The following is a 14,290-nucleotide window of genomic DNA, read 5'->3' as shown; positions in this document are numbered from 1 at the left end:
CTGACCATAGACTAATCAACAAATATTTGTAAAGCTCCTATCATGGGCCAGACACTGGAGAGACAAAGACAACGAATCAACAGAAACATTGTTAGATGAGTTGGGTTGATTTCACCTGAGAACTACCTGCAGATTATAGTGCTCTGGGCACACAAAGGTAGCCACAAGAAATGATAAAGCCTTGTTATAATTCCTGATGTGACTGACCCTGTGCTTTGACTTCTTGCTTTCTGTTCCCAGTCATGTTTCTGGTCCTCCCTCATTAAGAACCTCATCCTTGACATCTTCATTCCTCTTGAGTTGGATTTCCTTTTGCTGACTCAGCTTGCAGAACACAGCCACTCTTGCTGGGATGGCAAAGTCAGAGGCAGGAGCTGGGATTCTAGATTTGGGAAACACCAAGCTCTTTGGCTAGAGCATAGAGTGTGGGAAAGAACTATAAAGGTGGATGTATAGCCAGATTATGAAAGGCTCGAGGAGTTTGCATTTGTTTTTTTTGTCTAGAAGCAATAGGGAGCCACTGAAGCTTGTATAGCAGAGGAGTGATACAGACTTGTGTTTTAGAAAGATTACTTTGGCAGCTATATATATGTAAAAATGATTAGTGAGAAGAGAGAATAGAAGCCAGGATCTTTTTTTTTTCCTATGGAGAACAAAGTAGGAATAATCATTAAAATACCAGTAACACTTGTAGGAATATCTGCTTTATTTTACATTTCTGGGCCACTTCCATTATAGGACATTGGCATCTGGCTCATTTCTATAGGGAGTCACCTTGCTGTACAGATATGATAAATACTGTGGAAATTAGCCTCCTCAAAAGCATAATTATCTCCTCCTAAGCTTATTGACAACCCATGTATTAAAGCTCATGCTGTTACTATTTGATGCCAGAAATGTATGACGTTCTGGATTTATAAAATATATTTCATCCATATGCAAGAAACCACGTAATTTTTTTTTACAATTATGATTGTCTAAACAAAATTCTTGTAATACTATAGCTTAAGTTATAGGCAAATGTCATTTCATGTGCTGTACCAATGAATGAAGGGAATGTGACAGGGTAACACTTGAATAAGCAGAGTTTCTTAGCCTCTCACTTTCAATAGCAGTTTTTAGGTGGGGTGGGGTATGGGATCATGTCTAAATGCAACACCATAAATGAGCTTAGCTCTGTGTCAGCAAAGCAGGATTCCTGGCACTGTCTTCTAGCACTACCCAGCATCCTCATGAATGTATTGTTCATTTTTTATTCTGGTCCAGATGACCTCATCAGGACATGGAAAATCTCTGTATGGAAACTCCCTCTACTGTTACAAATCGTGTCAATTAGTCTATAACATATGGTTATAGAAAACTTCCTGGGTACTGAGAGAATAAGTACTTGAATCCAGGTCTTCCTGACCCCAAGGCTTGTGTTCTATCCATTACACATTGGATAGAGGAGGGTGGCAGCAGGGGGTTATTATAAGATAATACATTCCTATCACTGTAGCACAGGAGGTGACACAACCCAAAATGTTACTTCATCAAAAAAAATTTAGTCTTTAAAAAAAAGAAATAATTTTGTTGCTTTGGCCTCATACATCCCAGCTCAGTTCAGTTCATTGTTCAGTGTATTGGACCTTCCCTTTGGAATGACAAGTGTGGTCACTAGCTTTGGGAACAAATAGGCTTCTGATGTAAAATTAATTATCCAGGTTAAATGTCCTCATATGTTTTGTTCAGGGTCCACTAGGGGGCACTACTTTCGAACAATACTATCAGGTTATAGTTTGATACACAACTGCATATATTATATGCACACATATGTACATACACAAAGACACATTGTGGATAGTTAATCTCAAAAAAATCTGCAAAGAAATTTACAAATGGTGTTTCTATGTACACGAAGGCTCTCTGCTATGCACAGACTGTAAACATCTGGGAAGTTGCCCAGGATAAATCACTGGAGGCACTTTGAAATGGTGACCTTGTGAGCAGGTTAACATGTAGAAGGTTTGCTCTTTAGAACTGGGAGATGAAGAAGGTTGGCATTTAGTATGACTGCATTTCAACCTGGCCCATGAATCTCCTAGTAGTTTTCTGTAGCAGAGGTAAGAGGCATTGAAACATAGCATGTCTAATGTTCCATGTTTAATGATATACATGGGACACTTGGTGGCTAAAGACTGGTGCCATCACTTAGTCTTTTTTTTTTTTTTTTTTTAGTGAGGCAACTGGGGTCAATTGACCTGCCCACGGTCACAAGTGTTAAGTGTCTGAGGCTGGACCTGAACTCAGGTACCCCCCACTCCAGGGCCAGCGCTCCACCCACTTAGCCGCCATTTTTGAGAATCACTGAAAGTTAAAGCATAATCCAAATATAGCAAAAGAAGAGTTGCTAGAGTTTGTACTACTATGCTTTAAAATAATAAAAAAAAACCCAAAACAACACATAACTCTGATGAAAATGGGATACTTTGAATTGCTTATTTTCTTGCATTTCCTCTTGAGTCAGTGACAGTTACTGAAAACTTCAGAAATAGTTTAAGTGCTTTGCCTTTTAGTTCTTAGTACGATCTCTTCATTTTGTAGGAGAAATAGATACCTCTGAAGAAAGAAATAGGCTTACGGAAAATGGCTGTTGAATCTGAAAGTACCTCTAGCATTTAGTAAATGTCTATGAAATTGAAATGTGATTTGGGAATTGATTATGAGTTTCAGTATTCCCTTTAGCTTAGAAAGGACCATTAAAAAACTCCCCCTAAGGGGTTTCTTTAGAAGTCCTTAGACTAACGCTTAGAGTAACAGCCTGATAGAACACTAGATGAGAGGCAGGAAGACCTGGGTTCAGAGCCTGTCTCTGATATTTCCTATTTCTATAATCCTGAACAAATCACTTCTCTCTGAGATTTAGTTTCCTCATTTATAAATTGAGGACAATTCGATTTGTAGTACCTACCTCCTAGGGCTATTCTGGAGCTCAAATGTAGTAACATTCATAAAGCACTTTGCAAATTCAAAGCACTAAGTAAACGTCAATTATTATGAATAGCACATCATAGTACCTTCTGGAGCTTTCAGTTTGAGTTTTAAGTACCTAAATTTGAGCTGCTTTTAAGGCATACATTTTTATAGATTCAGAATTGCTTAGAGAAACCTTACCTTCTCACTGCTCATTAAATCTACTGCTTTCTATACAAAATATATGTAGAATGAGAGCAAATTTTTGTGACTATGTTACTAAGATATGTAATTAAAAAAAAAGAATACTGGTGTGGATTGACATTTAAAACAAAGGTGGCTGAAACCATACTGTGTTTTATAAGAAAAACAAATTTCAACACTCGAGGCTGGAGATGAACTTATATTGCTCACAGTTCCTCCTGTGGCCCTCAGCAAAATTTCATCGTGCCACTTCTCAGCAGACCTCAGCCAGAAGGTGCACTTTTGCCAGTCACATGTGGGGAAGACTCTCACTTCCTGCAAAAGTAGCAGATGTGTCCCTGGGGGCTAAAAACTCTAAGAGAGCTCTTTCCAGGTTCCTCCAGCACTGCTCATTGTCATCTCTGAAGAACATCAAGTCAGCTGAAAGCAGTCAGCTTCACGGGACTTAAAAGACCTAATTAGGTTACTTGATGGCAATTCCCAAGTGCATTTTTCAGGGGAAGGGGCAGAGAAGAATGAGAAAATTGGTAAACTTCCTGGCAAAACATCTGTGGGATCAGTCTTTCTTTTTTCATAAGGCTTGAGGTGTTGCTGGTGCTCTGGATATCAGTTTATGCTGTCCTTGTGGCTGCTCCTGTCTGTGTTGTGGTGGTTTTGTTCATGGGTTTTCCACTGAATGCTTGTTCCATTCATAGGTACTGAGGTCATGAGGCTTTTTGACTGGTAGCAGCAACAGCAGAGGCATGACTGGAAAAGAAGAATGTATTGACAAAAATATATAATTCTATCAATTAGTTCCTCCAAAGACTCTATAAGGTGGGATTCTTGCCACCAACTATAGAATAACAGGAATTTAACTCTTAAAAATTCAGTATGGTTTTAGTAGTTGTAAAATAAAAAGCTGTCTTTTCCAGTCTCAACAGTTACCCCGTCTCTTAATCAATTAATCCTTTCAACTCTGCAGAGAACAAAGGAAGGCCTTGTGGTTTAATGAGAGAAGGCTGAGTAAATAGTGAAGTATGCTTTCTGCCTCTTTGGGCAAGTTAGGGTACCTACTCAGCTCTCAGTTTGCTGTTCATTTGTAAAGTAACCTTTAAAAACAAAACAGAAAGCTAGCAGAACTCTCATCAATGCAGTAATTAGTTATGATCTCAGTGGACGGCTGGTGGTGCATTACCTCCCTCTTCTCAGAAGAGAGAGTGAACTAGAGCATAGGGTGAGGACCCCACTGTCAGGCACCATCACTGTGTAGATTTGTTTTGGTCTATTGTTGTACTTTAGGGGGCAACTAAGTGGCGAAGTGGATAGGGTGCTGTATCTAAAGTCAGGAAGACTTCTCTTCCTGACTTCAAATCTGATTTCAGATACTTACTAGCTGTGTGACCGGGGGCAAATTACTTAACACTGTTTGCCTCAGTTTCCTCATCTGTCAAATGAGCTGGAGAAGGAAATGTCAAACCACTCCAGAAGCTTTGTCAAGAAAACCTAAAATGTGGTCACATGACTGAAATGAGGGAATAACAACAATTGTAGTACTTTGCTACAAGGGAGGAAATCTACTGGGGATCCTGGGCAGAGTCATTTAGAAGTAAGTGTTCAGGGGAAAAAAAGCACATGAATGAGTCATTTACGGTATTTTAAAAGAATAAAATGGCCTTTAGATCAACAAAGTGGGTTGTCCTTTATTTTAAATAAATAAAATGACCCTTGGATCAACAGATCAACAAAGTGGGCTGTCTTCCACCTCCCTGTCTCTCTGGGATTAATTAATTAGCATTTGTCTAGCCATTAATGTTCCTGGGAAATAGACAGTTTTATGACTATTATAAATATTTAACAATTTGAGCATTAACTCCAAAGATTCAGCTGACTGAGCAACAAGTAAAATTCCACATCATGGGCTGCTGTGTTAATTATCATACTTTCATACTAAAGCCATAATAATTTAATTAAGATCAACTATCCACAAATCATCTAATGGTGTGTATATGTACACATTTATGCATGTGTGTATATACATGTGTGTGTACCTATTTGCAATGATGGGGGCCAGAGCCGCATCAGTGAATTTGTTATTAAGTAATATTCCCTTCATGAGAACCTCCTGGGTTTGCTCAAAAGCATAGTTTTGAGAGCTGGAGGAAACACTCTCTTCTAATGACATTTTTTTAATTCAAGGAGCCAATAAATATTCAAAATTGGCTTCTTTGAATAGATTATACCAGCGATCCGCATTACATCATCACAAAAACGAGTGTAATATAGCTGCTCAGAGTTCTGGAATGCTACAATGGTAGCTGGCCCACCAAGTTAAGACTTTTAAATTTCTTGATATTTGTATTTTAGGATTTCTTTTAAGCAGAGTAGTCACTGGGCAGGTAACAAAAACAACCTTTCATTTTAATGTTAACCCAGGGTATTGTGGTTGTTTGTGATACCTTTTTAGAAGAATTACTCCGTAGGTAGGATGCCAACTATTTGAAACTTTCCTGCCTCTGAGTCTTTGTATAGCATGTATTCCATGTCTGGAATGCACTCCTTCCTCACTTCTGCCTTGGAGGAACCTTCAAAGCACAGTTCATGTATTACCTCTTAAGAGGAGCCTCTCTCTCAATCCAACCAGTTACCAATACTTTCCTTCTTGAAATAGCTTTGTTTTATATTGTGTATGGTTTGTCTTTACTTATTTGTGTATATCCTGTATTCTCCCTCTATCTTCTTTTCCATTTCTAGTAGAATGTAAGCTCACAAAGGGCAGGAACTATTCCAGTCTGTTAAGGGTTTAGCACAGTGCCTGCCACACAGATGCTTAATAGATAATTGATATATTACATATCATCTCATTTAATTTCTTTCAACTGGTGAAAATGATAGTTTTGCTCTTTGTTTTGTTTTGTTTTTTTTTTTTTTTGTAGGGCAATGAGGGTTAAGTGACTTGCCTAGGGTCACACAGCTAGTTAAGTGTCAAGTGTCTGAGGCTGGATTTGAACTCAGGTCCTCCTGAATCCAAGGCCAGTGCTTTATCCACTGCGCCACCTAGCTGCCCCTGGTTTTTTTGCTCTTTGTTTTTTGTTTTTTTTTCTGAAAATGATAGTTTTAAGGCTAATATTTGCAAGGTCTGCTAATTATTTCCCATACTCTAGACAGTTGTCACAGGATGTGAAGTCAGGAAGACCTGAATTAAAATCCTGCCTCAGAGACTTATTAACTGTGTGACCCTAGATAAGTCACTTCCTCATCTGTAAAATGGGGATAATAATAGCACCTACCTCCCAGGATTGTTGTGAGGATAAAATGAGATAATATTTATGAAGTACTTTTCAAACTATAGAACATTATTTACATGTTAGATATTATTATTAGAATTAATATCAAAATTATTACTGATAATGTGCTATAATGTCAGCTATTATTATTATTATTACCTATTTTTCATTTCTTTTAAAATCACCAAATAAAGAGCTCTTACCTGGAAACAGTTTTTAAACTTTTTGCTGACAAAATATAGTGCTATCGGGTTTATACATGAATTCATAGTTGCCAAGTTAATGCTGATGTAATCCATAAGCAATAAGAAACTAGAGCAAAAGAAAATAAAGTAGAATGATTAGAACATGCATTATTTTTTTTACATGCTAACTAGAATATATTCCTGAAGTAAGCATTCTTCTTGCCCAGAAGCCATTTTCAGCAAATCTTTTCTATTTTTTTTTTTTTAAGAATGGTAATCTCAGTTTCATGAATTTTTTTCCCCCCACAAACGCTGCTTACATAGTTTGGATAGCACTCTTAAACACAGTAGCAGGAAGACTACCATGGGGGGCAGAAATAACCCTTCTGTACATCAGTTTTCTCATCTACAAAGTGAGAGAGGATGACTGCTAAAGTTCCTTGCACCTTTATATGTATGATTCCTTTAGGGAGGTTCCTTCACCCCCACCTCCAAGGGATGGCAGCTAAATAACGGTGGCTTTGTGGTTATGTTTTATTTTGTTTTGTTTTGTTTTTTTCCTCTCCAGGCTTGAGAATGGAGATAAAAAGGGTTGTAGAATATAGTCATAAGTCCTAATTTTTTTCTAGGGAAGTTAGTCTATCTAAACTTCGTTTTGCTTTTTTGAATGAGGAAATAGGTAAATGGCAGGTACAATACCTAAGCAATTCACACCGGTTCATATCTCTCTCATTGTACACTGTCTTCTTCAAGATTCGGCTCAGATGAAGAGGAAACCAGCAAAGAGCAAAAATCACAACCAAACAGAAGACCGTTTTTGCTACTTCACGGCGCTAAAGAGAAAAAAAGAAATTACAAAAGGAAGTTAGCCTGAAATAGATGAATCATATCACAGAGATATAGCCATGAGAGAAAGATCTGTCCCTGTAAAGGATCAGATAGTCTTCTGGAAACCTCTTAAAGAATCCAAATATCAGTTAATATTCTAGATGAGCTTTTGGTAATTTAAGAAAAAAATGATTTTTTTATCATGTTACCATCATTCTTTCCTTGCCATGCTAATGGCCAGAATTGAAAACTCCTACCTTCAGTTCTTTTCACCTCAGGACAATGAAAAATAGTTAAGCCAAAATGCCTGAAGCAGAGGCTTTGTCTGATGTTGTATTCAATATTCTACTCTAGTAGTCCCCTACCTCTCAGCCCAAAAGGAAGGAGGAGGGTATATATTTCATTATCTGTTCTTTGTAACCATGACTGATTTTGCATTTACTTAGAATCTAACTTCCTTTTAAGGATTTTTTTTCATTGGTGGTGGTATAATGTGGGTGCTTTTTTTTTGGGAGGGGTAGTCTCCCAGCAATGAGGTGGAAAAGGACAAGAGGTGAGGAGGGATTAGGGGAGATAAGGGCAGTAGAATCCAAATTGTAGAATGTGTAAAGCTCTGGCTGGGGATGGTATGCCAGCCAGAAAGACTATTTTATCTGCTGGCAGGGTAGCAGCTATATGCAAAGAAATGTTAGGTATAGTTCACAAGGGGGAGGAAGTAAGGGTTCCCTCTTCTTCTGACGTCACATTCTGAAAACCAGCAATTAGAGCACTCTTGGTTATGACTGATTTTAGGCAGCATGATGTAATAGACAGAATGCTGGGTGTTGAGTCAGTGGACCTTGATTTGAATCCTAGTCCTGAGTGACCTGAGCTAAGAAAGTCACTGAACTTCATTGGTCCTCAGTTTCCTTACTTGTAAAAAAAATAAAGAGATTGGACTAGATCCTTCCCAAGGTCTTTTCTAGTTCTAAATCTAGGATGTGATTCTTTCTAATCAGAGAAGTGTAGTGAATAGAACACTGGGCTTAGAGTCAGACAGGACCTCACTTCAGAGATGCGACTTGGGGAAGAGACTCATCTCTAAAATGGCTCAAATGATATAATGGATGTAAAGTGTCTTGCAAATCTTACAGTGCTATATGAATTCCAACTATGATGATGATGATGATGACAAACATTTTTTAAGTGCTTACTATGTGCCAGGCACAATGCTAAGGTCTGGGGATACAGAAAGAGACAAAAGACAGTCCCTGCTCTTGAGGAACTTACAATCTAATATAGGAGGCAACATGCAAACAACACATACAAAGTAAGCTCTCTCTCTCTCTCTCTCTCTCTCTCTCTCTCTCTCTCTCTCTCTCTGATAAATAGGAAATAATTAAGAGAGGGAAGTCACTAGAATTAAGATGGGTTGGGAAAGGCTTCCTGAAGAAGATGGAATTTTAGTTGGGATTTGAAAACAGTCAAAGAAGCCAGTAGGCAGAGATGAGTAGGGAGAGCATTCCAGTCATGGGGGACAGACAAAATACCCGAAGCTATGAGATGAATAGTCTTGTTCGTGGAACATCTAGAAAGCCAGTGTCACTGGCTAAAACAGTCATAATTGGTGAGTAAGGTATAAGAAGACCAGGAAAGTGGGTTAGGTTATGCAAGGCTTTGAATGTTAAACAGGCTTTTGAATTGGATTTGGGAGGCAATAGGGAACCACTGTAGTTTATTAAGTAAGGGAGTGACATGGTTGGGCTTCTGCACTTTAGGAAAATCACTTTGATGGCCGAATATGGGATGGATTAGACAGGGGAAAAACTGAGGCAGGCAGACCCACCAGCAGCTATTCCAATAGTCTAGGAGTGGGGTGATAAGGGCCTGCACCACAGGGGTGGCAATGTCAGGGGAGAGAAGGGAGTGTATTTAAGAGCTATTGCTAAGGTGAAATCGATAGGCCTTGGTAACAGATTGGATATGAGAGGGGCAAGAGAGTGAGGAGTTGAGGAGAACTCCTTGGTTGTGAGCCTGAGGTACTGGGAGGTTGGTATTTCCTTCTACAATAATACAGAAGGTAAAAGATGGGGAGGTTTTAGGGGGAAAGATAGTGAGTTTAATTTTGGACATGTTGAGCGGACGTCCAGTTTGAGATGTCTGAAAGGAAGTTGGAGATGCAGGATAACTATAACCATAATATGTGGGATTCAAGCAATAGGGTGTGGTTGAAAGGACAGTACCACACACAGATCTGTGGCTTTTGACAGTTCATTTTATGGATAAGGAAACTGAGGCCCAGAACCAGCAACCATTTGAAATATTAGGTAAAGGACTGCTTTATGAAGCATAGAAGCTAGTGTGGATTGGACTGGCTTTGAAGGTCTGGGTACTTCAAAGTCTATACCGGATTAGGAAAATCACAGGTTGTGATTTTTCTTTGGTCATTAACTAGGGCATATCATGTTTATTTTCTAAGAGAAACTTAGCTAGCCGTGTAAAATATAGTCTGTCTGTAACAGGGATTAGCCAACAACAAGAGAAAACTGATTGAAATGGGGACTGGAGGCGTAACACTGCCTTGCCCCTAACCACCTAGTATTAGGTGTGTGAAGCCTATAATAAGCCCACATGATGAGTACAACCACACAAAAGGTTTTCAGGAGAGTCAGTCAAGACAGGACTGCCACCCCTCCACCCAGTCAGTGCTTCTTTGATCTTCTAGAGTTACCAGGTAAGCTGAAATATGGAAAAAACAGTGGTCTCAAGTAGAACACAATAGAATAGAGGTATCTCTTGCCAAAAAAAGATCCTATGTATGACCTGTTTGCTGTAATTGGTGCTCCTTTTTAAAGGGGCTGTTTTCTCTAAGAGTGGACAGCCTGGTTTAACAGAGTATTTACTAGGTGTCAAAAGGGATGAAGAGTTGGGTTCTAGAATTAGAATGCAATAGATCACTTACCAGCTATGTGACCAAGTCACTTGATTCAATTCAATTCAATTCAATTCAGTTCAGTGGGTTATTTTTAGAGTGCCTACAATGTGGAAGGCATTACTGAGCTGAAACTCTCTGCTTGTTAATTTTCTTATTTGCAAAATGGGGTTCTTTCCTCAGCTCTACCAAGAACTTACTTGGTGATGTTAACTTCTCTGAGTCTCAGTTTTCTCACCTGCAAAATGTTGTTCAGTTGTGATGCTATCTAGGATTTTCTTGGCAAAGATACTGGGGTGGTTTGCCATTTCCTTCTACACCTCATTTTATAGATGAGGAAACTGAGGCAAACAAGGTGAAGTGACTTGCCCAGGGTCACACAGCTACTAAGTGTTTGAGGCCAGATTTGAACTCAGCAAGATGAGTCTTCCTGACTTCAGGCAGGGTGCTCCATCCACTAAGCAACATAGCTGCCTAAATTGAGAGTGAGGTAAATGCATATATATTACAAAGGTTTTGTTTTTCTCCCATCTTCTCTCTCCCCATTGGGAAAGAAAATAAAACGTGTGTTAATTGGAAAAAGAAAAGCTATTGTACTCCATTGTTTTCCATACAACGTCAAGATCTAAAAATAATTACATTTATAAGCATTCAGATGTGGAACACAAACTGACTCTATGACTCATGTCATTTCACTTAATCTCTTAAACTGAGGTACCCCAGGCAACTCTCTAAGTGTCTGAGATGCAAAAGAGTTGCCAAATAACATTGGTATAGGGAATTTCTTTACTGGCAGTGGGAGTTTCAATCAAGAGCAAAAAAAAAAATAGTGCTTTAAAGCTTTTCAAAGCATTTTCTTCATAGAAATCTGTGAGGGAAGTGGTGGGGGGTGTTAAACATTTTAATCTTCATTTTACAAGGGAGGTTCTCAGAGATTTAAATGATTTGTAACTTTGGATCAGAAATCTAGAACTAGTCAGTCAGTAAGTGTTTATTGTGTGCCTGCTATGAGCCAGGCACTCTGCTAAGCATTGGAGACACAAAGGAAGGCAGAAGTCAGTCCCTGCCATTAAGGAGCTAACAATCTAATGGGAGAGACAATAAGAAAACAAAAATGTACAAACAAGCTATATATAGAATAGATAGGAAATGATAGAGGGAAAACACTCCATCTTTTAAAGGGAGATTGGGAAAGACTTTCTGTAGAAGATGGGATTTCTGCTGGGACTTGAAGGGAGCCAAGGAAGTCAGGAGGTGATGAGGAGGGAGCACATTCCATACACAGGGGACAGCCAGTGAAAATGCCCAGAGTTGGGAAATGAAATCTCTTGTTGATGAGACAGCAAGGAGGCCAGTGTCACCGAACAGTCTAAGTCCCTCATTTTATAGATGTGGAAAATGGGGTCCACCAAAGAGGTTAAGTAACATTCTCATGGATAGTAAGTAGCAGATCCTACCCATCAAGCCCTGTTCTGTGACTCAGAATCCAGTTGCTCTGGGGTCACAGTAGATGTTGGAACTGGGATTCTGACTTAGGAGTCTCCTAACTCCAAGTCCACTACTAATGATATTATATCATTACTATATGTGAAAATGATTTTCAAACAGCAAAGCACTATGTAAGAATCTGCTACCATATCCTACCATAAATTCATCTAAGCAGATCTATCCGATGCGGTGGGAAGCTCTCTAACATCTTCCTCACATTGTATAGATATCAATGTAGGCTGTCCATTGGTTATCCCTCTGTCTTGCTATATGACTAAGTCATCTTTTCCTTAGATCATATTATATTATGTGACTTTCTATATTTGTAAAATTAGTACTAAACTATCTCCTGGTTTGGCTTTTCCATGAAATATTTCAAAGCATCCTGTTCAAGAAGGAACTCTACTGCTAAGGTTTTGGTTCTCTTTTCTGTTTACCTCAAACGGGATCACATTTGTACTGTATTATGCTGTATAAATGCAAATCATCACCATGATTATTACCTGCTTAAGGTGCTCACTGAGTGCAATTCTCAAACTGCCATTTCTTCTGTTGAGCATCTCACAAGTCATTAGGGTATAAAAGATGGCAGTACATGCTAACGGTACACAGAAATAGAAACCGAAGAGCCACCAGTCTTTTGCATCTCGGTAAAACTGTAAATAGAAGAGGGGGGAAAAAGAGAAGAATAATCATGCAAATTAAGTGTAAAGTATCTCTGAAATATGCTAATAGCAAAGCTGCAGCAGCAAGGTCCTTATAAATAGAGAAAAGTTTGTATCCCTGCTATGGTTCTAATAATTTGGTGATGACAAGGGAGCAGAAAGTCAATTCTTAAGTTGAAAACTCAGAAAAGTATCTCACTCTTTTACTAGCACATAAAAATTCTACAATTTAAAATTCTACAAATTTACAAAAATTCTACAATTTTAAACTTAACATATGCTAATGTTCCATCTTGCTGTAGAGGTGACCCCGGATTCTTGAAAGCTCTCTCTGTGGAATGCAAGCTTTGGCAGGTGCTCTCAAGTTGGAAGGACTTTAAGTATGGGTCCTGCTGATAGACAAGATGGGGGTTGTCCAAAGACCAGCCTTGCCAAGTACACAGAAACTTGCCCTGGAAGATTAGCCACCAAGTGATAATTTTTTTTTTTTTAGCCACAGCAATTTAAGAAATGTGAAAGGACTGTAATTTACACCAGTTGATGTAGTATCCCCTGGATGAAATCATGGATTTTTAAGAAAATGGTTTAGATGAAAAAATTTTGGTTTTAATTGTATAATTTTGGATAAAGACCTCTTTTTGGTAAAAATTAATCTATATTTTGAAACATGCAGTCATAGCTATGTTATGTAGCATACTGCAAGCACTTAAAGTGCTTTCCAAATCCCAGCTATGATGATAAGAGGCAATATGGGGTAGAAGATAAAGTGCTGAACTTGCAGTCAGAAAGACCTACGTTCAAATCCCAAATCTGACTCTTATTTACTATGTGACAATTGGCAAATCACTTCCCTAAGCTTCAGTTTTCTTATCTCTAAAATGGAGATAGTTACCTCACAAAGTTATTGTGAGGCTCCAATTGGTATGATATAGGTAGTGGGTTTTTTTAAAACAAACTTTAAAACTCTAAATAAATGTCAATTATTTTTTCTTCACCCATTCACAACTACAGTAGAGCACACACTCTTTGAGGGCAGGCATTATTTTGTTTTGGTCTTTGTATCTTCAGATCCTAGCAAGTGCCTAGCACATTCTAGGCACATAAGAAATTCCTAGTAAATTATATTGATGCTGGTTTGCTTCCGTCCCCTGGGTTGAAGAGTTCTTAATGGACTACATGAAGCTGATGAATGGTCAATGTGAGTACTTTGGTTTCATAGGCAGTTAACCCCTTGCCTGGTATGCATGCTATGTGACCTCATTGCTGGAAAATTAAAGCCATCAATAACTTTTTTTCACTCTTTTTTTTTTTAATACTTGCCACCTGGAAGTCATTTGAAGAGAATACCATCTCTAAAGAAGCACTGAGCTTAACTTTCCTGTTGGATCTGGGAAGTGGTCATATTAGCTAACCCAAGGATTATTATGAACTATTTCTTTTTAAAAATGAAAACTTTGATTTTCAACAAAGATGGAGATTGAAACACTATACTCTAAGACTTCCTGCCTCCAAATGATTACTCTGAGAAGGAAAGAAACCCCTTCTTTCCCATCATTTCCTTCCAGATTGTTTATTTAGCAAGGACATACCCCACACTGTAACATCAGTTCCCACAGTAAAAAATTATGGGAGTAGACTATGAAGATTTAGGTAATTTCTGATTATAATACAAACAATGAGAGGTCTACTGGGCAGTATTTACAGTATTTCTATTAATGGCTACTGAGTAATGAAAATGTTATACAAAATTACAAAGAAATGGACTTATTTAGATTTGTTTATATGAATGTT

General features: G+C 38.4%; 1 protein-coding gene across 1 annotated transcript in view; it reads right to left on the bottom strand.

Annotated features, from left to right (window-relative positions):
- Window positions 1-688: 688 nt before the first annotated feature.
- EDNRA (endothelin receptor type A) overlaps window positions 689-14,290 on the bottom strand; it is an 86,448-nt gene continuing 72,846 nt past the window's right edge. Inside the window, exons 5-8 of the mRNA XM_043973505.1 lie at window positions 12,338-12,490; window positions 7,307-7,440; window positions 6,626-6,734; window positions 689-3,903 (exon numbers count right to left, since the gene is read on the bottom strand). Of these exons, the coding sequence (XP_043829440.1) occupies window positions 3,763-3,903; window positions 6,626-6,734; window positions 7,307-7,440; window positions 12,338-12,490 (537 nt within the window). The 3' untranslated portion in view covers window positions 689-3,762. The remainder of the gene's footprint in view (window positions 3,904-6,625; window positions 6,735-7,306; window positions 7,441-12,337; window positions 12,491-14,290) is intronic.

This window comes from Dromiciops gliroides, chromosome 6, assembly GCF_019393635.1.
Source record: "Dromiciops gliroides isolate mDroGli1 chromosome 6, mDroGli1.pri, whole genome shotgun sequence".
NCBI classification, from domain to species: Eukaryota; Metazoa; Chordata; class Mammalia; order Microbiotheria; family Microbiotheriidae; genus Dromiciops; species Dromiciops gliroides.
Note: the sequence above shows the minus strand (reverse complement) of the source record. Positions and strands in the feature narration are given on the sequence as shown.